The 26,016-nt window shown below is 40.0% G+C and overlaps 5 protein-coding genes across 5 annotated transcripts; all 5 read left to right on the top strand.

The window, feature by feature from the left end:
• The first annotated feature begins 2,266 nt into the window (after positions 1-2,266).
• On the top strand, positions 2,267-4,889 carry LOC117555940 (protocadherin beta-15-like). Its single transcript, XM_034231021.1, has one exon. The coding sequence runs from the start codon at positions 2,370-2,372 to the stop codon at positions 4,782-4,784; it is 2,415 nt and encodes an 804-aa protein (XP_034086912.1). The 5' UTR covers positions 2,267-2,369; the 3' UTR covers positions 4,785-4,889.
• A 2,332-nt stretch (positions 4,890-7,221) lies between these two features.
• Positions 7,222-11,904, top strand: LOC117555755 (protocadherin beta-16-like). The gene is made up of 2 exons (XM_034230718.1): positions 7,222-9,761; positions 11,896-11,904. Exons 1-2 carry the CDS (start codon positions 7,371-7,373, stop codon positions 11,902-11,904), a joined length of 2,400 nt encoding a protein of 799 aa, XP_034086609.1. The 5' UTR covers positions 7,222-7,370.
• Positions 11,905-12,184: 280 nt separating this feature from the next.
• Positions 12,185-15,013, top strand: LOC117555939 (protocadherin gamma-A11-like). Its single transcript, XM_034231020.1, has one exon. It carries the CDS (start codon positions 12,229-12,231, stop codon positions 14,671-14,673), a length of 2,445 nt encoding a protein of 814 aa, XP_034086911.1. The 5' UTR covers positions 12,185-12,228; the 3' UTR covers positions 14,674-15,013.
• Positions 15,014-16,608: 1,595 nt separating this feature from the next.
• Positions 16,609-19,211, top strand: LOC117555754 (protocadherin beta-15-like). Its single transcript, XM_034230717.1, has one exon. It carries the CDS (start codon positions 16,797-16,799, stop codon positions 19,209-19,211), a length of 2,415 nt encoding a protein of 804 aa, XP_034086608.1. The 5' UTR covers positions 16,609-16,796.
• Positions 19,212-21,599: 2,388 nt separating this feature from the next.
• On the top strand, positions 21,600-24,073 carry LOC117555752 (protocadherin gamma-A11-like). The gene has a single exon (XM_034230716.1). It carries the CDS (start codon positions 21,629-21,631, stop codon positions 24,071-24,073), a length of 2,445 nt encoding a protein of 814 aa, XP_034086607.1. The 5' UTR covers positions 21,600-21,628.
• The last annotated feature ends 1,943 nt before the right edge of the window (positions 24,074-26,016 follow it).

The raw sequence follows: 26,016 nt of genomic DNA, 5'->3' as shown, positions 1-26,016 counted from the left end.
ATGCCCGTGTTCTATTTTATTCTTAAAATCAGGGATTTGAGTTATAGTGTTGGAGCTCTAGATTAAAAACACACAAGTAAAACAAGAACATGAGCACATCAATATCTAGCCGTGATCGAAGTGGCTTGTTTGTAAATTAATCTCATTATCTAATTAATTCCATGTATTGTAATGTGCCTTCTTTTCAGTGCAGTACTATTTTCATCCCTTTTCAATTTTAAATCTCATTGTGAAATGTAAAGACAAAAACATGTGGGTAACACTTTATGGTAAGAGTACATTAATCATCATGAATTCATGCATGACTTAATGCATGAACAATACCTTAATTAATGCATCAACTCAGGTATCTCAAGCATCATGACTTCTGAGTTATTAATGATGTTCATGTCTTCTTCATATGCAGTTAAAGTGACAGGCCAAACAACTGACCAGTCACAGAAATTCCAAGTGTTGTAATGATTAACTAAGCATTATTGTGTCATTACTTCATCATGTTTGTGCCTCTTCAAATAAAGTGGTGACCTGTTCCGTCGTTTACACTGATAACTAACATATGATTAATGGCCTATGTGAAATCACCTTATTAACCATTTGGTGCTCATGCATCAATCATCTTTGTGATCCCTCAAACAAAGTCAGCCCTTATGTCTATTTAGGCATCATGTATTTGGCAATATTACAAATGCAAATTAGATCATAATTTTGGACTTAATTTCTAATATCAATTATTTAGTCAGGACTTTGTTATATGTATCTACTTATTTTAAAGCTCCCAAACCATTCAAGATAACTCATTCATACTATTAACAAAGTTTGATGTATAATCCAAAGCCAACAAGATCACATTTTCACATATCATGTCACATACGAAAGCAATAACATTTTTCGGCAAAGACACAAGATGGCAGTTGAATTATTTGTGATTTTAACTCGACCACAACAGATAAAATGCACTGAAATCACTTAGGTATAGATCATCAGGGATCTATCTTTCAGAAAAAAACTCCTGACTCATATGTAATGATAATAGATGTGAGGCACGAACAGGGGCTATCTTGAAACGTACATCTTCTTCATATCTGAAGTCAGTGAGCTCTTGGTGGTTCAGGGAAAAATGACCCGAATGTCCTTCAGTCAACGACCGAGAGGTCCTTTCTTATGCCTGTTTCCAAGCCAGTAAGTCCATTCTATAACTGCAAGATGTTCTTCCAAAGGTTTCTCAGTTCGGTTTCCCCTAAGCTGCCAAATTATTGATTTGTAGTTAATCATGATTACAACACTTTGAATTCAACAGAATACATGCACTGCTGTGACCGACAGACCTGGTCACCACTTTATTTGAAGGGGCACAAACATGATGAAGTATGCTTATAGTTAATCATAATTACAACACTTGGAATTGATGTGAGTGGTCAGTTTTTTGGCCTGACACTTTAACTGCAGATCTATATGAAGAAGACATGAACATGATTAATAACTCAGAAGTCATGATGATTGAGATACCTGAGTTGATACATTAATTAAGGTATTGTTACTGCATTAAGTCATGCATGAGATACTATTAATCCTTATACATTACTGATAGTTCATGAAGTACTACATGAATGATTTCATGCTTTAAGTCATGCATGAATTCATGATGATTCATGTACCCTTGCCATAAAGTGTTACCAATATGTGTTACTAGTGCAACATAAAAGGCAAGCTGTGCCTGTTGCTCTGTTATTTTTCATTGGCGTTCATATGCATCTCATGTCATTTAATTAGATTGTATTTATGGGATCAAGTGGTCTTTGGAGAAAGCTTGAGGCAGATTGTAACATTTTTGACGACATTGTATTGATCTTAATTTCAGAGGGAGAAATGAGAGACAGCCTTTCTAATCAGACGTTTGAGTATTAAGCGTATAACAATAAAGATCTGTGGACGGACATTGTGCGTAGAGTTGTCTTACTTGTATTACTATGAAGAGCTGTGTGTGGATTAATACATGAACATAAATACTATTGTTTGAACGTCTTAAAACACAGAGAACAATACTCTTATTTACCTTAACGAAATGTTAAGTTACATTAATACATTTAATAAGTTATTTGAATACGTTTTTATTCAAGTAAATGTCCAGGCGACTTGGTGATGTGTTAAGACAATATGCAGCGGTTCTCTGAAGCTGTTATATTATATGTTGGCTCACGGTGGCACTATAGACCAGCCAAGGATACAAGCGTTGATCCTGCCTTTTTTAACACCCATAGTTTGCTTCGACTGGTCACTGTATTTCTTTCAGCACCGACGACAAATGCTTATAGGGCACATATTATCAACTTGATATCTACTTGTCTTCATTTGTGTAGTACTGCCTGAGGATGAGGAATAGACGGAGCGTTTTTCAAAGCTACGGCTTTGTGTTTTTCTTTGTTGCGCTGCAATGCGCACACGGAGACCTGAGCTATTCTGTACAGGAGGAGCTCAAGCGCGGATCTGTTATTGGAAATATCGCCAAGGATCTCGGACTGGAGGTGGGAAGACTGGCTGCTCGAAAAGCTCGTGTCGATATGGAACACAACGATCGACATTATTGCGGAATTAACCTTCGTAGTGGAGATGTAATCGTTGAGGAAAGGATCGACAGAGAGGAGCATTGTGGAGAAACGCCTTCGTGTGTTCTTAAATTTGACTTGCTGTTAGAGAGTCCATTGGAGTTACACCGGTTGTCGCTGCAGGTGCAAGATATAAACGACAATTCACCAATTTTCCCGAAGGACATTATAAAACTGGAAATACATGAGTCCGCTGACAAAGGAGCTAAGTATCGCATAAATGCAGCTCACGATGCAGACATAGGAAAGAACTCAGTTCAAAGCTACATTTTGCAGCAAAACCCTCACTTTGTGTTCAATATTCAGACCACAAATGCAGGAAGAAAATATGGTGAGTTGGTTTTAGATAAAGAGTTGGACCGAGAGGAGCAGCAGGAAATGAAATTATTGCTCACAGCTTTAGATGGCGGCTCTCCTCAGAGATCCGGGACTGTAGTCATACACGTCATTGTACTTGATGCTAATGATAACTCCCCAGTTTTCACTGAGTCTGTATATACGGGCACGTTACCAGAAAACTCACCTATGAAAACCCCAGTTATCACTGTAAGTGCATCAGACGCAGACGAAGGGGTGAACGGAGAGGTTACGTATGAATTTAGCCGACTCTCTGATAAATCACAAAAGCTATTTTTACTAGATGAGAAAACTGGAGACATCACGGTGACAGGTGAAATTGATTATGAAGAGGGATCTAAATATGAAGTTTTTGTTGAGGCCAAAGATGGTTATGGTCTCTCTTCCGAAGCAAAGGTGATAATTGAAATATCTGATGTAAATGATAATGCCCCGGTGATATATTTAAAATCCCTGACTAACCCCATACCTGAGAACGTGTCACCTGGTGCAGAGGTGGGCATCATTAACGTGCAGGATAGAGACTCTGAGAATAACAGACAGGTCCGCTGCTCCATTCAGCAAAACGTCCCTTTTAAGTTGGTTCCTTCTATTAAAAACTATTATTCTCTGGTGACCACAGGACAACTGGACCGTGAACTAATGTCTGATTACAACATAACAATCACTGCCACTGATGAGGGCTCTCCCCCTCTGTCCTCCTCTAAAACTGTTCAGTTATCTGTAGCAGACATCAACGACAACCCACCTGTGTTTGAGGAGCAATCCTACAGCGCACATGTGACTGAAAACAACAAACCTGGCTCCACTTTATGTTCCATTACTGCTCGAGACCCCGACTGGAGACAAAACGGTACCGTGATTTATTCTCTGTTACCCGGTGAGGTAAACGGTGCCCCGGTGTCCTCCTATCTGTCTGTTAACGGAGACACGGGGGTGATCCACGCTGTGAGGTCGTTTGATTATGAACAGTTCAGGAGTTTTAAAGTGCACGTGATGGCCAGAGACAACGGTTCTCCTCCGCTCAGCAGCAACGTGACCGTCAGTGTGTTCATATCGGATGTGAATGACAACTCTCCTCAGATACTGTACCCCGCCCCGGAGGGCAACTCCTTCATGACCGAGCTGGTCCCCAAAGCTGCACACGGAGGCTCTCTGGTGTCCAAAGTGATCGCGGTGGACGCGGACTCCGGACAGAACGCCTGGCTGTCCTATCATATAGTCAAATCCACTGATCCGGGACTTTTCACTATTGGTCTCCACAGCGGAGAGATCAGGACACAGCGGGACATTTCTGAGTCTGACAGCATGAAACAGAACCTTGTTGTGTCAGTGAAAGATAACGGACAGCCCTCTCTCTCTGCCACCTGCTCCATGTATTTACTTATCTCTGATAACTTGGCTGAGGTGCCAGAACTGAAGGATATTTCTTATGATGAGAAGAACTCCAAACTGACCTCTTATCTGATCATCGCGCTGGTGTCGGTGTCCACCTTTTTCCTCACCTTCATCATCATCATTCTGGGTGTGAGGTTTTGTCGCAGGAGAAAGCCCAGATTGTTGTTTGATGGAGCAGTCGCCATCCCCAGCGCTTATCTCCCTCCTAATTACGCAGATGTTGACGGAACAGGAACTTTACGCAGCGCTTACAATTATGACGCCTACCTGACAACAGGTTCCAGAACCAGTGACTTTAAGTTCGTGTCATCTTACAATGACAACACACTGCCTGCTGACCAGACTCTGAGGAAAAGCCCTTCAGACTTTGCTGAAGTGTTTGGAGACTGTGATTCTTCACCTGAGGTAGGAATTATCGTCACTTAATGTTTACACCTATATTTGTATCATGTGAACCAAGCTGTTCAGATACATTTTTGCCGTTCTTCTTCTTTAAACGACCTTTTAAGACAATGTTAGGTCGATCAAATGAACGACCCTCTACAAGTAACTATAGCTTTGCTTCATGCACTCAAAGGGCTTAATGATGCATCAATATTTGACAGCATAGTTTCTACCATAACCAATGATTTGGTTATTTGAATATAGGCTTTTTTGAATTACATTTATTATTATTGAAACCGTTCTTTCTGTCAAAACTACTCCTGTGTTTCAACACTTGTTTTTTTAGTCGACCTTCAACTTGTCTCTCTCTTTGGTGCTAAAAAATGAAGTCGGTGATTTTATTAATGCTGAATCTCTCTTTTGCTATTGTGATTCTTCTCCTGAGGTAGGGCCATGTATTATATAATCATAGTCATGTTCATCATCCTGAAAAAAGTTGTATTTACTCACAACTTCTATTCTGTGGTTGTTAGTATGTAGACTTAATTAGAGTATTCTTTGAAAAAAAAGATGGTCTCTAAATTAGTTAGATGTCATTAGGTGGTAAATGTTGTGGAATGTATCTTCTTCTTAACTTGCCTTCTATCACCCCACATGATGTCCCTTTATGCTCTAGGAATCCCTTGACATTACGTTAACTCTGTCCATGGTGCTGACATTGGTTTGACAGTAGGTTATATTTTTAGGGCTAATTTAGAAAAGAAAATATGTTTTGATTTGATTTCCTTTTTGAGTTTCATTCATCTGAACTTGCTTAGATATTGTTATTCGATTTTGATGTTCACTGCATTTTATTTATGTGTTACTCTTATTTGATTGAATCGTAGGGACTTCTTTATTAAATACATTGGAGCTGATTACTTCTTATTGATATTGAGACACTGTGTTAGAGCACCAATTAGTTGAAGGTTTCGCATATGCTTTCCTTTCTGCTTGAGTAGCCTATATTGTTCTAATTTAGAATATCATTTTCCAGGCATTTGTATGATTTCGTATGAATGTGTTTTACTTGATAGATATTGTATTTTGTTGTCCATGTGAAAACCTAATTACAAAACTTTTGATCAAAAACTTGCACTCTCAATATGAGGTGCTTTGAATACATTATGTGTTCCCAGAATACATTTATCGTCATCCAAGGATTTGCTTTACTGGCTTGAGGTATGGGGGATATTGTCAGGCACATTCTCATATAGAAATTAAACTTTTCCTGACAGTAATAATTGAGTACACAAAAGTGCACAAGAGAGGGACAAAGAATAGTCTCTACATTTAAAGGCATACAATTGCAACCATGTTTTTTGATACATCACCTAGCAGAATCAGTTTTGATTTTCATTTCAGAAGTAGATCATGTCTATAGTGATGCATTTCAAAGTTGGCGGTTAGCCTGTTTAAAAGTATGTCAAATGTAAAAGTTAAATCAGTGAACATATGCCCCATGTATAAAGCTTTATTGCAAAAATGTTTATGTTCGTTTATTGGTGTTTAAATTACCAACAACAATTACAACATGTTGCTTTTTTATTTGTTTACTGTGTGGATTTGAGCATACATACAAATACTTTATTCTTTGGGGGAATTATGTGTGATGTTTTTGTCTCCAAGTTGACAAAACCTTCAGTATACAGTAATTATTCCATTCGATCTGTAGTCATTACCATGCAGTAATAAAGTAAACAACCTTTTGGTCTAATGAATGGAGGCACACATTGCTTTAAGTCATAGTCTTTGAAGTCAAATGATCCTTCAGTAGGTTCAAAGTCATTGATCATAATGCTGACATAATTAGCTTATGCTTTCAATCGGAACTATTAAAGACTTTATGAACACAAATAGTTTTACAACAGGATATTTAACAACAGTGTCTTAACTTTAAATGATCCCATCCTATCTCATTAATGTGGAAATGGGAAGGATGCACATCTAGGGAGGGAAAACTGACCAGTTTCATGTGTGAGTTAGGAACATAACATTTAGGGATATCGAAGCTGTTAAGGCATTTTAACATGTTGTGCACTAGTAAACACATATAACTGCATCCCACCTTAGTGATTATAATGTGTGTTAAATTGACAAGCAAAAGATTATTTGAAGAATCTGATTGTTTTGGCTAACGTTAGAATAGCTTTATTTCCAAACCGACTAATTTGTTGCTTTTTATGTTATGGGGGCAAAGTATACAACGTTGGTCCCAAAGGGAAAAGCTACTATTGTCATTTTTGATATTTTGTAAATATTTGTCATTATAGTTCTTATTGTTGTTGTTGTTGTTGTCATTTCTAACATGGTTCTGTTACGTATTTTAACAAGACACAAATTATATCTCACCATGTCATACCCAGAGAAGTACTCATGGTGTCAGTGTGTACCAGAAAATGAGAGGGCACTGTCATTCTCCACCCTTCCGTCTCAGCAAATGTAAAGCCTGATTGTGGTTTTTACACCGGTTGACAAAACGCTTCGTGATAAGACCGCAGTGTCAATATTTACTATATTGGAGAAAATCTCAGCTGTGTCTTTGATCATTCTGGGAATACTTGGCAGTAGTTGCAGTTTTACTTAAACATGGGATGCAGCAGATTTGCGCTGCTCTACGGCCTTGCTTTTATTTTTCTTAGCCTCCACCTCGTCAATGGAGACGTGAGCTACTCTATCCCAGAAGAGATGAAACGTGGATCTGTAATTGGGAATATTGCTAAAGATCTTGGACTGGATTTGGGCAGATTTTCTTTTCGCAAGGCCCGTGTTGATGCTGAGGATAATAATGTCCAGTACTGCGGTGTAAATCTCAACACCGGAGATTTGATCATACAAGAAAGGATCGACAGAGAGGGGCTCTGTGCAAAAAAGGCATCGTGTGTTTTAAAACAGGAACTCGTGCTTGAAAATCCGCTAGAACTGCACCGCATTAGTATTCGTGTTCAAGATATTAATGATAATTCACCCCAATTTAAAGAGGAGTCACTTAATTTAGAAATTCAGGAATCAGCGGATAAGGGTGAACGTTTTCTCCTAGGGGAGGCACACGATGGAGACATTGGAGAAAATACTGTTCAAAGCTACACACTTCAGCAGAACGATCATTTCAAATTAAATGTTAACGCTAAATCAGGCGGACGAAAGTACTGTGAATTAGTTTTAGATAAAGAATTAGACAGAGAGGATAACAACGATATCATGTTATTGCTTACCGCGTTTGATGGAGGCTCTCCTCAGAGATCAGGTACCGTAGTCATTCACGTCACTGTGCTGGATGCTAATGATAATGTCCCAGTGTTTAGTCAGGCCGTATATGAAGCCAGTCTGCCTGAAAACTCTCCTCTGGATACATTGGTGATCACAATGAGTGCAACTGATGCAGACGCAGGTTTAAATAGCGAAATTACATATGGATTTGACCATATTTCAGATGAAAATAGCAACGTGTTTTCTCTACATCCCAAGTCGGGAGAGGTGAGAGTAGCTGAAGCTATTGATTATGAGAAAGTGGCATCCTATGAAATCCAAATAAGCGCGAAAGATGGTCTAGGATTAGTTTCTTACGCAACGTTACTGATTGAATTTACAGATATGAATGATAACGCCCCTATAGTCTCTTTAAAATCCCTGACTAACCCCATACCTGAAAACGTGTCAACTGGTTCAGAGGTGGGCATATTTAACGTGCAGGATAGAGACTCTGAGACTAACGGACAGGTCCGCTGCTCCATTCAGCAAAACGTCCCTTTTAAGTTGGTTCCTTCTATTAAAAACTATTATTCTCTGGTGACCACAGGACAACTGGACCGTGAACTAGTGTCTGATTACAACATTACCATCACTGCCACTGACGAGGGCTCTCCCCCTCTGTCCTCCTCTAAAACTGTTCAGTTATCTGTAGCAGACATCAACGACAACCCACCTGTGTTTGAGGAGCTGTCCTACAGCGCACATGTGACTGAAAACAACAAACCTGGCTCCACTTTATGTTCCGTTACCGCTCGAGACCCCGACTGGAGACAAAACGGTACCGTGATTTATTCTCTGTTACCCGGTGAGGTGAACGGTGCCCCGGTGTCCTCCTATCTGTCTGTTAACGGAGACACGGGGGTGATCCACGCTGTGAGGACGTTTGATTATGAACAGTTCAGGAGTTTTAAAGTGCACGTGATGGCCAGAGACAACGGTTCTCCTCCGCTCAGCAGCAACGTGACCGTCAGTGTGTTCATATCGGATGTGAATGACAACTCTCCTCAGATACTGTACCCCGCCCCGGAGGGCAACTCCTTCATGACCGAGCTGGTCCCTAAAGCTGCACACGGAGGCTCTCTGGTGTCCAAAGTGATCGCGGTGGACGCGGACTCCGGACAGAACGCCTGGCTGTCCTATCATATAGTCAAATCCACTGATCCGAGACTTTTCACTATTGGTCTCCACAGCGGAGAGATCAGGACACAGCGGGATATTTCTGAGTCTGACAGCATGAAACAGAACCTTGTTGTGTCAGTGAAAGATAACGGACAGCCCTCTCTCTCTGCCACCTGCTCCATGTATTTACTTATCTCTGATAACTTGGCTGAGGTGCCAGAACTGAAGGACATTTCTTACGATGAGAAGAACTCCAAACTGACTTCTTATCTGATCATCGCGCTGGTGTCAGTGTCCACCTTTTTCCTCACCTTCATCATCATCATCCTGGGTGTGAGGTTTTGTCGCAGGAGAAAGCCCAGACTGTTGTTTGATGGAGCAGTCGCCATCCCCAGCGCTTATCTCCCTCCTAATTACGCAGATGTTGACGGAACAGGAACTTTACGCAGCGCTTACAATTATGACGCCTACCTGACAACAGGTTCCAGAACCAGTGACTTTAAGTTCGTGTCATCTTACAATGACAACACACTGCCTGCTGACCAGACTCTGAGGAAAAGCCCTTCAGACTTTGCTGAAGTGTTTGGAGACTGTGATTCTTCTCCTGAGGTAGGACCATGTATCATATATAGTCCTGTTCATTATCTTATAGAAAGTTGTATTTACTCACCACTTCTATTTTTGATTTTGAGTAAATAGTCTAATTTATAGTATTCTTTAAAAAAAACATATGCCTAAATTAGTTAGATGTCATTATGTGGTACATTTTGTGGAATCTATTTCCTTTTGAACTTGCCTTCTATCTCCACATATTGTCTCTTATAATGCAGTAATTCTTACATTACATTCCGTTATCTCTGTCCATCGTGCTCAAATCGAGTTTACATTAAGTTATATTTTTTACTGGCTAAGTTACAAATATATTATATTTTGTTTTGATTTCCTTTTTTAGTTTAATTTATCAAACTTGGTGTGATATTGCATTTTCTCAATGTTATTCGATTTTGACATTCACCATACTTTATTTATTTGTTATTCATATTTGATTGAATTGTAGTTACCTATTTGTAATATACATTGGAGGTGATTACTTCTCATTGATATTGAAACACTGTAGAGCAGAGTTGAATAATTATTAGTCCATTAGATCTGTATTCATTACCATGCAGTAATATTGATTAAAAACGTTTTTGGTCATATAGTTGGAGGCACACATTGCTTCAATGTATATATTATACTCAAAGGACCCTTCAGGTTTAATTTAATTGATAATACTGCTGACATATTTAGTTTACATGTGTTTTTCTTCAATCGGAACAATTAAAATATTGTTTGAAAACCACTATACAAGAAGATATTTAACAACATTGTCTTAACTTGAAATAATCCCATCTCAACCCATTAAGGGAAGGACATACATCAAGGGAGATAAACTGAACAGTTATATGTTTGAGTTAGGGACAACATTTAGGGATATCAAAGCTTTCATGTTAAAAGTACACAATAAGATGCGGTTCACCTCTTAGTGATTGTTTTATGTCTATAGTTGGATAAGCCAATCATTATTTTTGTATTGTTTTGGAAGCAGTTTGACTTGAATTAATCCACACCTTGTGTTGCTATTCTTTTAAATCGCTAGGGGGCAAAGTTATCATATGTCGTATGTTAGTGCCATGGGAAAGCTGCTATATATATTTGATATGGACCAATGACACACCCCACATCATTACATTTGTGGTCATCATCCTGAGGTGGCTGCAATTTTCTTGCCTGCTTATTACAGAAGCATTTTTTTTTGGAGTGTTTAGAGGTATATATACGCACAGCCACAGATCTTGAAGTGTACCCAGAGAGTTAACCTTTTCTTTCAAAGTGCAACATTTTTTCCTCAACTTTCCAAACACATCCTATCGATGCAACAACAACATGTCGTGAAATGTATATATTTTTCTTCAAGAATCGGTTGTTACAATAGCAATGTAACTTCTTACATTTGTTCAGATATGTTCTACTGCTTAGGTATGGACCTTTCGCCCTTTCAGCAAACAGGTTTTTAATAAATCTCTCATAAGGCAATATTTGTATCTGACCGTTTGCTTTTTTCGTCATACAAAATTAGCCAATAATAGAAATGATATGGGAACCTACATCAGATACAACTTTTTTCTCAAAGAAAAAAATTACAACATTGGTAAAGCCTAATAGGGTCAGAGGCTTGGTCTGTTATAACTTGGAGAATATCTGCCATCCATTGTTCAGGGTGCAACTTGTATGTTTATTATTACAAATGTAAGGCAGTTATTTATGTTGTCTTGTAGACGTGCCCTGTAGACCGATAACTACGCATTTGAGTTTCCTTACTCATTCCCATCTTTGTGCCGGCATGCTTTTAGTGTACTCTGAATAAGAAACTGATTTGGAAAGATACGGAGAGAATGTAGCACGCTTTTTCAAACATATCATTTAATTTATTGTTTTCACTTTTGGATCTATCTGTCTATCGTTTTGTTTCATTGGGCTGTGATTTGAGTGAGCAGTCCTTTGCAGTAATCAGTATGCTTACTTTTATAAGGGGTGATGATATCTTCACACATTTCAACAGATTTGATTGTTTGGTTCTTTTACTCTTTGTCTTTGCATCTCGATACATTATGAGGACATTTTGTTTTGCTTCTTCTGTGCCTTAGTCTACCAGGTCAGTGACCTGTCAGAGACATATGTTTGCGTAATATTGTTTCATTAGGAGACGTGACCTTTTTTTACTTTAAAAATATGTCCACGTTACATTTATGTTGTTTATTGTGTTGTGGCAGTGCAGGAAAGTGGAATGCTTTTGATATCACCCCTTTCTCAGATGAATATCTCATTTGTTCTTTCATATAATTGAAACTACTACTACTAGTTTAAGTTTTAAATAGTCTATTTCTTTATTCAACACATGGTGTCGCTATTGGCCAGGCTGTGAAACATTACATCTCCACCCTTTGGTAGGAGACAACTGAACGGGTAATTTTTCAGTTGCTGTTGTTCCGGGGAAGCAGTCCGAGTTACATCGTTTTTCTCTTGATTTTACTGGATGATCCCTGTTGAATTTGCAATATTAGCGAAAACCGTTTCATTGCTAACACACATCGTCATGATGGAGCTCAGACTGAGCTACTTCGTTTTTTTTATATTGTTGAAACACGTGAAGGGGGACGTGAGCTTTTCCTTTCAAGAGGAAATGAAGCGTGGATCCGTTATTGGGAATATAGCGAAGGATCTTAACCTGGAATCGAGTAAATTGTCTACTAGGAATATCCGCATTGATGCCACAGGAAACCGCAAACGTTATTGTGACATCAATCTCAGCAACGGAGATGTAATTGTTGCCGACAGGATCGACCGGGAGGAGCTTTGTGGAGAAAAGCTGTCGTGTGTAATAAAACGCGATATTGTTTTGGAGAATCCCCTGGAACTGCATCTGCTCAGTCTACACGTTCAAGACATTAATGATAACTCGCCACAATTTAAAGAAGAATCAATAAATATAGAAATCCAAGAGTCGGCAGACAGGGGGGCTCGTTTTGTGCTAGAGGAGGCGCACGATGCGGATGTAGGGCAGAATTCAGTTCAGCAGTACAGCCTCAAAAATAATGATAATTTCATTTTGTCTGTTGATGGAAACTCAATAGAGCTTGTTCTTGAAAAGGAACTTGATCGTGAAAAACAACAAGAGATCCATTTGCTACTCACAGCTTTAGATGGAGGCTCTCCTCAGAGATCAGGTACTGTAGTCATACACGTCACTGTGCTGGATGCTAATGATAACGCCCCAGTGTTTAGCCAGGCCGTCTATAAAGCCAGTCTGCCTGAAAACTCTCCTGAAGACACTGTAGTTATCACAGTGAGCGCTACTGATGCAGACGAGGGAGTCAATGGAGATGTGACGTATGAATTTGGACACGTGACTGAAGATGTAAAGAGAGTTTTTAGTATTGACCGTAACATCGGAGAAATAAAAGTGAACGGTGCAATTGACTTTGAGGCTGCGATGACATATGATTTGCGTATTAAAGCAAAAGATGGATTGGGATTGTCGTCTTATACAAAGGTAACAGTTGCCGTCACAGATGTTAATGACAACACACCTATAATCTATGTGAAATCTCTGACAAATCCAGTCCCTGAGAACATGTCACCTGGTTCAGAGGTGGGCATCATTAACGTGCAGGATGCAGATTCGGAAAATAACCAACAGGTCCGCTGCTCCATTCGGAATAATGCCCCTTTTAAATTGGTTCCTTCTATTAAAAACTATTATTCTCTAGTGACCACAGGACAACTGGACCGTGAACTAGTGTCTAATTACAACATTACAATTACTGCCACTGACGAGGGCTCTCCCCCTCTGTCCTCCTCTAAAACTGTTCAGTTATCTGTAGCAGACATCAACGACAACCCACCTGTGTTTGAGGAGCAGTCCTACAGCGCATATGTGACTGAAAACAACAAACCTGGCTCCGCTTTATGTTCCGTTACCGCTCGAGACCCCGACTGGAGACAAAACGGTACCGTGATTTATTCTCTGTTACCCGGTGAGGTGAACGGTGCCCCGGTGTCCTCCTATCTGTCTGTTAACGGAGACACGGGGGTGATCCACGCAGTGAGGTCATTTGATAATGAACAGTTCAGGAGTTTTAAAGTCCACGTGATGGCCAGAGACAACGGTTCTCCTCCGCTCAGCAGCAACGTGACCGTCAGTGTGTTCATATCGGATGTGAATGACAACTCTCCTCAGATACTGTACCCCGCCCCGGAGGGCAACTCCTTCATGACCGAGCTGGTCCCCAAAGCTGCACACGGAGGCTCTTTGGTGTCCAAAGTGATCGCGGTGGACGCGGACTCCGGACAGAACGCCTGGCTGTCCTATCATATAGTCAAATCCACTGATCCGGGACTTTTCACTATTGGTCTCCACAGCGGAGAGATCAGGACAAAGCGAGACATTTCTGAGTCTGACAGCATGAAACAGAACCTTGTTGTGTCAGTGAAAGATAACGGACAGCCCTCTCTCTCTGCCACCTGCTCCATGTATTTACTTATCTCTGATAACTTGGCTGAGGTGCCAGAACTGAAGGATATTTCTTATGATGAGAAGAACTCCAAACTGACTTCTTATCTGATCATCGCGCTGGTGTCCGTGTCCACCTTTTTTCTCACCTTCATCATCATCATCCTGGGTGTGAGGTTTTGTCGCAGGAGAAAGCCCAGACTGTTGTTTGATGGAGCAGTCGCCATCCCCAGCGCTTATCTCCCTCCTAATTACGCAGATGTTGACGGAACAGGAACTTTACGCAGCGCTTACAATTATGACGCCTACCTGACAACAGGTTCCAGAACCAGTGACTTTAAGTTCGTGTCATCTTACAATGACAACACACTGCCTGCTGACCAGACTCTGAGGAAAAGCCCTTCAGACTTTGCTGAAGTGTTTGGAGACTGTGATTCTTCTCCTGAGGTAGGGCCATGTATCATATAATCTTGGTCGTGTTCATCATCCTGAAAAATGTATTTACCCACCATGTATTTGTTGCAGAGTTATATTCTAAAGTTGTGAGTAAATATACATATTTATAGTATTCTTTAACAAAACATATGATGCCCTTGTTATCATTATATGGTCATTTCTTAGGAATGTATCTTCAGTTTAACTTGCCTTTTATCTTCCCACATGATTGCCCATCATGCTATATAAATCGTTTGAAATCACGTTAACTTAACTCTGTCCATGGTTCTGAAATCGGTTTGTTATTCACTTGTTTTTTTAGGACTAATTTACTTCTATATTATACCTATTTTTTTGATGTTCTTTTTGAGTTTACTTTATGTAAAATTGGTTATATATTTCATTTTCTGAATGATATTTTATCTCAACATTTACTAGTATCATTGTATTTATTTGATTGAATCGTGGTTTCTTCTTTATAATTGGAGCTGATTACTTCTGATTGATATTGGGACACTGTGCTAGAGCACTAATACGTTGAAGGTTTTGCATATGTTGTCCCTTATTCTGCTTGAGTATATTGTTCATTTGTGGTGTTTTTCAATTATGCTGGTTTTGCTTTTTAATGTGTTATGTCTTAAATCAATTTGATACACACTGACGTAATTTGGTGGATCATTTTAAAGGCTTTTTTATGATTTCGTTTAAATGTTTTCTTCTATTGCATAATGAAAACCTAATTACAAAACTGTTTCATTGACTTGCACTCTCAAACTGAGGTGCTTTGAATACATTTTGATCTTCTAGAATACATTTATAAATCTCAAGATCTGCTTTATGCCAGTTTTTGGGGTATATATCTTAAGGCATATTTATCATTGCTATAAACCTTTCTCGCCAGTAATAATAGAGTACAAAAAAGTGCGCGAGAGAGGGACAAAGAATAATTTCTCTATTTAAATACAAAACATTTGAACCACGTTTTTTATAAAGCGACATGCAGAACACCTTTAAATGTTGTTCTTAACATTACATTTCTTGTTTCCTGCATTTCACTTCTCTAATGTAACATTTGAAATGATAGCATTGCTCTACTGATTGTATTAAAAGCTGTGCAGCCTGTCTGTAGATATACAATTTAGGAGTTAAATCAGCTTTTATTTTTAGACAATGTAGATTAAAGCACATAAAACTTCTTTCTTTTTGGGAGAAATATGTCAGATGTTTTGGTCCCCTGTAAGTTGCCCATACATTCTGAAGTATAGTCATGTGTCCATTAGATCTGCATTCATTACCATGCAGCACTAATAGTGATTATTAAAGCTTGTCATGTAGTTGGAGGCACACATTGCTTCAATTTATAGTATTTTAAAGTCAAATGACCCTAGATTTAATTGTATTGATATTACTGCTGAAATAATTACTTTAAATATGTTTGCAATCAGAACAATTTAAATAGTGGGTGACCAAAACTATACAAGAAGATATTTAACAACATTGTCTTAACTTTAAATGATCCATCTTAACCCATTAAGGTGGAAATGGGAAATAATTGCATCAAGGGACGGAAAACTGACCAGTTTCTTGTTTGAGTTTATATCAAAGCATTTAAGGCAATATGTTAAAATGACACGTAAAAGTAAACATATAAAGAAGCGGTTCACCTGTTAGTGATTGTTTAATGTCTATAATTTGTCAAGCCAATAATTATTGTTGGATTCATCCTCACTCTGTGCTATTGTTTTAAATGTCTAGGGGGCAAAGTAATCATATGTTGTATCGTTTGTTAGTCCCAAGGGCTACGAGACTATAGTTAATGTTTATGTATTATTTTTTATATTTATCGTCATTGTTGTTGTCATTTCTAACGTGGTTCTCTTAGTATCTATATGTAAACACGATCAAATCCTACCTCACCATGTTGTACCCGGGAAGTACTCATGGTGTCAGTGTGTACCAGTACACGAGAGGGCACAGTCATTCTCCACCCTCCGGTCTCAGCACATTTAAAGCCTGGTTATGCTATTGTACCGTGGTTTACAAAAACGCTTCGTGATATGAACGCAGTGTGAAGAGTGTGTATATTGGACGAAATCGCAGCTGTATTCTTGATTGATTTGGGACAAACTTGGAAGCAGTTCTTACTTGCAGTAACAATGGGATGCAGCAGATTTGCGCTGCTCTACGGCGTTGCTTTTATTTTTCTCGGCCTCCACCCAGGCTATGGAGACGTGAGCTACTCTATCCCGGAGGAGATGAAACGTGGATCTGTAATTGGAAATATCGCTAAAGATCTTGGACTTGATTTGGGCAGATTGTCTGCTCGCAAGGCCCGTATTGATACCGAAGATAATGTCGTTAAGTACTGCGGTGTAAATCTCAACACCGGAGATTTGATCGTACAAGAAAGGATTGACAGAGAGGGGCTCTGTGCAAAAAAGGCATCGTGTGTTTTAAAACAGGAACTCGTGCTGGAAAATCCACTAGAACTGCACCGTATAAATATTCGCGTTCAAGATATTAATGATAATTCACCGCAATTTAAAGAGGAGTCTCTTCATTTTGAAATTAGGGAATCGGCAGACAAGGGTGAACGTTTTCAATTGGACGAGGCACACGATGGAGACATTGGAGAAAATGCTGTGCAGAGCTACACACTGCAGGAGAATGACCATTTCAAACTAAACGTAAAGACAAAAGGTGGTGATCGAAAATATGGTGAATTAGTTTTAGACAAAGAATTAGACAGAGAGGGAAAAAAAGAGATTATGTTTGTGCTTACCGCGTTTGATGGAGGCTCTCCTCAGAGATCAGGTACTGTAGTCATACACGTCACTGTGCTGGATGCTAATGATAATGTCCCAGTGTTTAGTCAGGCCGTATATGAAGCCAGTCTGCCTGAAAACTCTCCTCAGGATACATTGGTGATCAGAGTAAGTGCAACTGATGCAGACGAAGGAATAAATGGTGAAGTAACCTACGGGTTTGATCATGTGTCAGATGAAAACCAAGTTTTCTCTCTGGACCCTAAAACGGGAGAAGTTAAAGTGGCAAGATATATTGATTATGAAAAAGAATCGTCTTATGAAATGCAGATTAGTGCTAAAGATGGTCTTGGGCTGGCATCATATGCAACGTTGTTGATTGAAATAACAGATATTAATGATAACGCCCCTGTAATATATTTAAAATCCCTGACTAACCCCATACCTGAGAACGTGTCACCTGGTGCAGAGGTGGGCATCATTAACGTGCAGGATAGAGACTCTGAGACTAACGGACAGGTCCGTTGCTCCATTCAGCAAAACGTCCCTTTTAAGTTGGTTCCTTCTATTAAAAACTATTATTCTCTGGTGACCACAGGACAACTGGACCGTGAACTAGTGTCTGATTACAACATTACAATCACTGCCACTGACGAGGGCTCTCCCCCTCTGTCTTCCTCTAAAACTGTTCAGCTATCTGTAGCAGACATCAACGACAACGCACCTGTGTTTGAGGAGCAGTCCTACAGCGCATATGTGACTGAAAACAACAAACCTGGCTCCACTTTATGTTCCGTTACTGCTCAAGACCCCGACTGGAGACAAAACGGTACCGTGATTTATTCTCTGTTACCCGGTGAGGTGAACGGTGCCCCGGTTTCCTCCTATCTGTCTGTTAACGGAGACACGGGGGTGATCCACGCTGTGAGGACGTTTGATTATGAACAGTTCAGGAGTTTTAAAGTGCACGTGATGGCCAGAGACAACGGTTCTCCTCCGCTCAGCAGCAACGTGACCGTCAGTGTGTTCATATCGGATGTGAATGACAACTCTCCTCAGATACTGTACCCCGCCCCGGAGGGCAACTCCTTCATGACCGAGCTCGTCCCCAAAGCTGCACACGGAGGCTCTCTGGTGTCCAAAGTGATCGCGGTGGACGCGGACTCCGGACAGAACGCCTGGCTGTCCTATCATATAGTCAAATCCACTGATCCGGGACTTTTCACTATTGGTCTCCACAGCGGAGAGATCAGGACACAGCGGGACATTTCTGAGTCTGACAGCATGAAACAAAACCTTGTTGTGTCAGTGAAAGATAACGGACAGCCCTCTCTCTCTGCCACCTGCTCCATGTATTTACTTATCTCTGATAACTTGGCTGAGGTGCCAGAACTGAAGGATATTTCTTATGATGAGAAGAACTCCAAACTGACCTCTTATCTGATCATTGCTCTGGTGTCCGTGTCCACCTTTTTCCTCACCTTCATCATCATCATCCTGGGTGTGAGGTTTTGTAACAGGAGAAAGCCCAGACTGTTGTTTGATGGAGCAGTCGCCATCCCCAGCGCTTATCTCCCTCCTAATTACGCAGATGTTGACGGAACAGGAACTTTACGCAGCGCTTACAATTATGACGCCTACCTGACAACAGGTTCCAGAACCAGTGACTTTAAGTTCGTGTCATCTTTCAATGACAACACACTGCCTGCTGACCAGACTCTGAGGAAAAGCCCTTCAGACTTTGCTGAAGTGTTTGGAGACTGTGATTCTTCTCCTGAGGTAGGACCATGTATCATATCATCATAGTCCTGTTCATTATGTTATAGAAAGTTGTATTTACTCACCACTTCTATTTTGAGTAAATAGTCTAGTATTCTTTAAAAAAAACATATGCCTAAATTAGTTAGATGTCATTATGTGGTACATTTTGTGGAATCTATTTCCTGTTGAACTTGCCTTCAAGTAAGTTGCCTTCATCTCCACATAATTATTGTCTCTTATAATGCAGTAATTCTTACATTACATTCCGTTATCTCTGTCCATCGTTCTGAAATCGAGTTTACATTAAGTTATATTTTTCTGGCTAAGTTACAAAATATATAATATTTTGTTTTGATTTCCTTTTTTAGTTTAATTTATCAAACTTGGTGTGATATTGCATTTTCTCATTGTTATTCAATGTTGACGTTATCGTAGTTACTTCTTTTTAATATACATTGGAGGTGATTACTTCTCATTGATATTGAAACACTGTAGAGCAGAGTTGAGTAATTATTAGTCCATTAGATCTGTATTCATTAACATGCAGTAATATTGATTAAAAACGTTTTTGGTCATATAGTTGGAGGCACACATTGCTTCAATGTATATTTGATACTCAAAGGACCCTTCAGGTTTAATTTAATTGATAATACTGCTCACATATTTAGTTTACATGTGTTTTTCTTCAATCGGAACAATTAAAATATTGTTTGAAAACCACTATACAAGAAGATATTTAAAAACATTGTCTTAACTTGAAATAATCCCATCTCAACCCATTAAGGTGGAAAAGGGAAGGAAGTACATCAAGGGAGGGAAACTGAGCAGTTATATGTTTGAGTTAGGGACAACATTTAGGGATATCAAAGCTTTCATGTTAAAAGTACACAATAAGATGCGGTTCACCTCTTAGTGATTGTTTTATGTCTAGTTGGATAAGCCAATAATTATTTTGTATGGTTTTGGAAACAGTTTGACTTGAATTCATCCCCACCTTTTGTTGCTATTCTTTTAAATCGCTAGGGGGCAAAGTTATCATATGTCGTATGTTAGTGCCATGGGAAAGCTGCTATATATATTTGATATGGACCAATGACACACCCCACATCATTACATTTGTGGTCATCATCCTGAGGTGGCTTCAATTTTCTTCCCTGCTTATTACAGAAGCATTTTTTTCTTTTGAGTGTTTAGAGGTATATATACGCACAGCCACAGATCTTGAAGTGTACCCAGAGAGTTAACCTTTTCTTTCAAAGTGCTACATTTTTTCCTCAACTTTCCAAACACATCCTATCGATGCAACAACAACATGTCGTGAAATGTATGTATTTTTCTTCAAGAATCGGTTGTTACAATAGCAATGTAACTTCTTACATTTGTTCAGAGATGTTCTACTGCTTAGGTATGGACCTTTCGCCCTTTCAGTAAACAGGTTTTTAATAAATCTCTCATAAGGCAATATTTGTATCTGACCGTTTGCTTTTTTCGTCATACAAAATTAGCCAATAATAGAAATGATATGGGAACCTACATCAGATACAACTTTTTTCTCAAAGAAAAAAATTACAACATTGGTAAAGCCTGATAGGGTCAGAGGCTTGGTCTGTTATAACTTGGAGAATATCTGCCATCCATTGTTCAGGGTGCAACTTGTATGTTTATTATTACAAATGTAAGGCAGTTATTTATGTTGTCTTGTAGACGTGCCCTGTAGACCGATAACTACGCATTTTAGTTTCCTTACTTATTCCCATCTTTGTGCCGGCATGCTTTTGGTGTACTCTGAATAAGAAACTGATTTGGAAAGATACGGAGAGAATGTAGCACGCTTTTTCAAACATATCATTTAATTTATTGTTTTCACTTTTGGATCTATCTGTCTATCGTTTTGTTTCATTGGGCTGTGATTTGAGTGAGCAGTCCTTTGCAGTAATCAGTATGCTTACTTTTATAAGGGGTGATGATATCTTCACACATTTCAACAGATTTGATTGTTTGGTTCTTTTACTCTTTGTCTTTGCATCTCGATACATTATGAGGACATTTTGTTTTGGTTCCTCTGTGCCTTAGTCTACCAGGTCAGTGACCTGTCAGAGACATATGTTTGCGTAATATTGTTTCATTAGAAGACGTAACTTTTTTTTCCTTTAAAAATATGTCCACGTTACATTTATGTTGTTTATTGTGTTGTGGCAGTGCAGGAAAGTGGAATGCTTTTGATATCACCCCTTTCGCAGATGAATATCTCATTTGTTCTTTCATATAATTAAAACTACTACTACTATAAGTTTTAAATGTACAGTCTATTTCTTTATTCAACACATGGTGTCGCTATTGGCCAGGCTGTGAAACATTACATCTCCACCCTTTGGCAGGAGACAACTGAACGGGTAATTTTTCAGTTGCTGTTGTTCCGGGGAAGCAGTCCGAGTTACATCGTTTTTCTCTTGATTTTACTGATGATCCCTGTTGAATTTGCAATATTAGCGAAAACCGTTTCATTGCTAACACACATCGTCATGATGGAGCTCAGACTGAGCTACTTCGTTTTTTTTCTATTGTTGAAACACGTGAATGGGGACGTGAGCTTTTCCTTTCAAGAGGAAATGAAGCGTGGATCCGTTATTGGGAATATAGCGAAGGATCTTAACCTGGAATCGAGTAAATTGTCTACTAGGAATATCCGCATTGATGCCACAGGAAACCGCAAACGTTATTGTGACATCAATCTCAGCAACGGAGATTTAATTGTTGCCGACAGGATCGACCGGGAGGAGCTTTGTGGAGAAAAGCTGTCGTGTGTAATAAAACGCGATATTGTTTTGGAGAATCCCCTGGAACTGCATCTGCTCAGTCTACACGTTCAAGACATTAATGATAACTCGCCACAATTTAAAGAAGAATCAATAAATATGGAAATGCATGAGTCAGCGTTAAGGGGGGCTCGTTTTGTGCTAGAGGAGGCACACGATGCGGATGTAGGACATAATTCAGTTCAGCAGTACACCCTCAAAAAGAATGATAATTTCATTTTGTCTGTTGATGGAAACACAATAGAGCTTGTTCTTGAAAAGGAACTTGATCGTGAAAAACAACAAGAGATCAATTTGCTCCTCACAGCTTTAGATGGAGGCTCTCCTCAGAGATCAGGTACTGTAGTTATACACGTCACTGTGCTGGATGCTAATGATAACGCCCCAGTGTTTAGCCAGGCCGTCTATAAAACCAGTCTGCCTGAAAACTCTCCTGTAGACACTGTAGTTGTCACAGTGAGCGCTACTGATGCAGACGAGGGAGTCAACGGAGATGTGACGTATGAATTTGGACACGTGACTGAAGATGTAAAGAGAGTTTTTAGTATTGACCGTAACATCGGAGAAATAAAAGTGAATGGTGCAATTGACTTTGAGGCTGCGATGACATATGATTTGCGCATTAAAGCAAAAGACGGATTGGGATTGTCGTCTTATACAAAGGTTACAGTTGCCGTCACAGATGTCAATGACAACATACCTATAATCTATGTGAAATCTCTCACAAATCCAGTCCCTGAGAACGTGTCACCAGGTTCAGAGGTGGGCATCATTAACGTGCAGGATGCAGATTCTGAAAATAACCAGCAGGTCCGCTGCTCCATTCGGAATAATGCCCCTTTTAAATTGGTTCCTTCTATTAAAAACTATTATTCTCTGGTGACCACAGGACAACTGGACCGTGAACTAGTGTCTAATTACAACATTACAATCACTGCCACTGACGAGGGCTCTCCCCCTCTGTCCTCCTCTAAAACTGTTCAGTTATCTGTAGCAGACATCAACGACAACCCACCTGTGTTTGAGGAGCAGTCCTACAGCGCATATGTAACTGAAAACAACAAATCTGGCTCCACTTTATGTTCCGTTACTGCTCGAGACCCCGACTGGAGACAAAACGGTACCGTGATTTATTCTCTGTTACCCGGTGAGGTGAACGATGCCCCGGTGTCCTCCTATCTGTCTGTTAACGGAGACACGGGGGTGATCCACGCTGTGAGGTCATTTGATTATGAACAGTTCAGGAGTTTTAAAGTCCACGTGATGGCCAGAGACAACGGTTCTCCTCCGCTTAGCAGCAACGTGACCGTCAGTGTGTTCATATCGGATGTGAATGACAACTCTCCTCAGATACTGTACCCCGCCCCGGAGGGCAACTCCTTCATGACCGAGCTGGTCCCCAAAGCTGCACACGGAGGCTCTCTGGTGTCCAAAGTGATCGTGGTGGACGCGGACTCCGGACAGAACGCCTGGCTGTCCTATCATATAGTCAAATCCACTGATCCGGGACTTTTCACTATTGGTCTCCACAGCGGAGAGATCAGGACACAGCGGGACATTTCTGAGTCTGACAGCATGAAACAGAACCTTGTTGTGTCAGTGAAAGATAACGGACAGCCCTCTCTCTCTGCCACCTGCTCCATGTATTTACTTATCTCTGATAACTTGGCTGAGGTGCCAGAACTGAAGGACATTTCTTACGATGAGAAGAACTCCAAACTGACCTCTTATCTGATCATCGCGCTGGTGTCCGTGTCCACCTTTTTTCTCACCTTCATCATCATCATCCTGGGTGTGAGGTTTTGTCGCAGGAGAAAGCCCAGACTGTTGTTTGATGGAGCAGTCGCCATCCCCAGCGCTTATCTCCCTCCTAATTACGCAGATGTTGACGGAACAGGAACTTTACGCAGCGCTTACAATTATGACGCCTACCTGACAACAGGTTCCAGAACCAGTGACTTTAATTTCGTGTCATCTTACAATGACAACACACTGCCTGCTGACCAGACTCTGAGGAAAAGCCCATCAGACTTTGCTGAAGTGTTTGGAGACTGTGATTCTTCTCCTGAGGTAGGGCCATGTACATCATAGTCGTGTTCATCATCCTGACAAATGTATTTACCCACCATGTATTTGTTGCACATTTGTTATATTCTAAGGTTGTGAGTATATACATATTTATAGTATTCTTTAACAAAACATATGATGCCCTAAATACCATTATACATTCTGAGGAATTTATCTTCAGTTGAACTTGCCTTTTATCTTCCCACATGATTGCCCATCTTGCTATAGAAATCGTTTGAAATTACGTTAACTTAACTCTGTCCATGGTTCTGAAATCGGTTTGTTATTCAGTTGTATTTGTAGGGCTAATTTACTTCTATATTATACATTTCTTTTTTTGTTTTGATTTTCTATGTAACTTGGTTATATATTTCATTTTCTGAATGATAATTTAAGTCAACATTTACTAGTATCATTGTATTTATTTGATTGAATCGTTTCTTCTTTATAATTGGAGCTGATTACTTCTGATTGATATTGGGACACTGTGTTAGAGCACTAATACGTTGAAGGTTTTGCATATGTTGTCCCTTAATCTGCTTGAGTATATTGTTAATCTGTGGTGTTTTTCAATGATGCTGGTTTTTTCTGTTGAATGTGTGATGTCTTAAATCAATCTGGTACACACATACTGACATCATTTGGTAGATCATTTTAAAGGCTTTTGTATGATTTCGTTTTAATGTGTTTTTCTATTGCATAATGAAAACCTAATTACAAAACTGTTGTTTCATTGACTTGCACTCTCAAACTGACGTGCTTTGAATACATTTTGATCTTCTAGAGTACATTTATAAATCTCAAGATCTGCTTTATGAGTTACAGTTTTTGGGGTATACATCTTAAGGCATATTTATCATAGCGAATAAACCTTTCTCACCAGTATTAATAGAGTACACAAAAGTGCGCGAGAGAGGGACAAAGAATAATTTCTCTATTTAAATACAAAACATTTAAAACAAGTTTTTTATAATGCGACATGCAGAACACCTTTAACCCTTAGATGCATAAGTGGGTCTTTTTGGACCCGGTGAGGTGGTTTTCTTGAAGTATCTTTGTAATTACATTTTTTTATCATTTCATATTCCAGCTATTCCTCAAAAAACATGTTTTTGATATCATGCCATTCACATTTTAAATTTACATTTTAAGAAATTGTAGTTCTCATTCATAACACTCCGTTCGATGTCTCACTATGGGATGCGCCTCATCGCGGAGCAAACAGAAGCATCAATCTCATTACGCCAATCCTGATTGGCTGGAGATCTTGACGTCAGCGTCAGGGAAATCACCCCCTATAAGTAGCTTGCGCCACAACGCATGCGCCATTCAAACACCTCTTCTCGCTTCAGAGCACATCTCTATGGTAGCCGGACAAGCTTCACGGTCCACAGACTGAACCCAAATATCCATTTCGGTCGACGGGCGCTTGCCGGCTACTCCTTCTGCTTCGCAGAAAGACGGTCATTACTAACGCTAGTTATTGTTGAAATCGACCTCGCCGCTCTCTTTCCCCGGAAAGTAAGCTAGGTCTGATTTTTTCAAGCTAGCGTTAGCTTGCTCCCTCACTACCGACACCACGGTAGCGAGGAAGTCTTTTCTTTTCTCTTCCCCACGGAGGAGGAAAGGATTAAAAGGAGCATACTGCCACACCAGTCAGTATTCTCTGGGAATAACAGACCCACACCGTCCTTTTCTCCGGATTAAGGACAGGGTGGTTACCTCTTTTTCTCCCAACCTACCTGTTGAGAGCGGGTCCTCTCCACGCCACGAGGCGAACAAGATGGACGCCCCTCTCCCTCACACCAGAGGAGTCAGGGACTCGGTGGATCGACTCTGCGGCTGCGGGTTGAAGATCTCGGGCACAGACACACACCAGGTCTGCTCGTCCTGCCTCGGGCTGGAACACGCCCGAGGCGCTATCGACAACCCCGGCTCGTGCGGACATTGTGTCCGCTTCACCGTAA

Source organism: Gymnodraco acuticeps, unplaced genomic scaffold (assembly GCF_902827175.1).
Source record: "Gymnodraco acuticeps unplaced genomic scaffold, fGymAcu1.1, whole genome shotgun sequence".
In the NCBI taxonomy this organism is placed as follows: Eukaryota; Metazoa; Chordata; class Actinopteri; order Perciformes; family Bathydraconidae; genus Gymnodraco; species Gymnodraco acuticeps.
The sequence above is the reverse complement of the archived record's forward strand: the minus strand, read 5'-3'. Positions and strand labels throughout refer to the sequence as shown.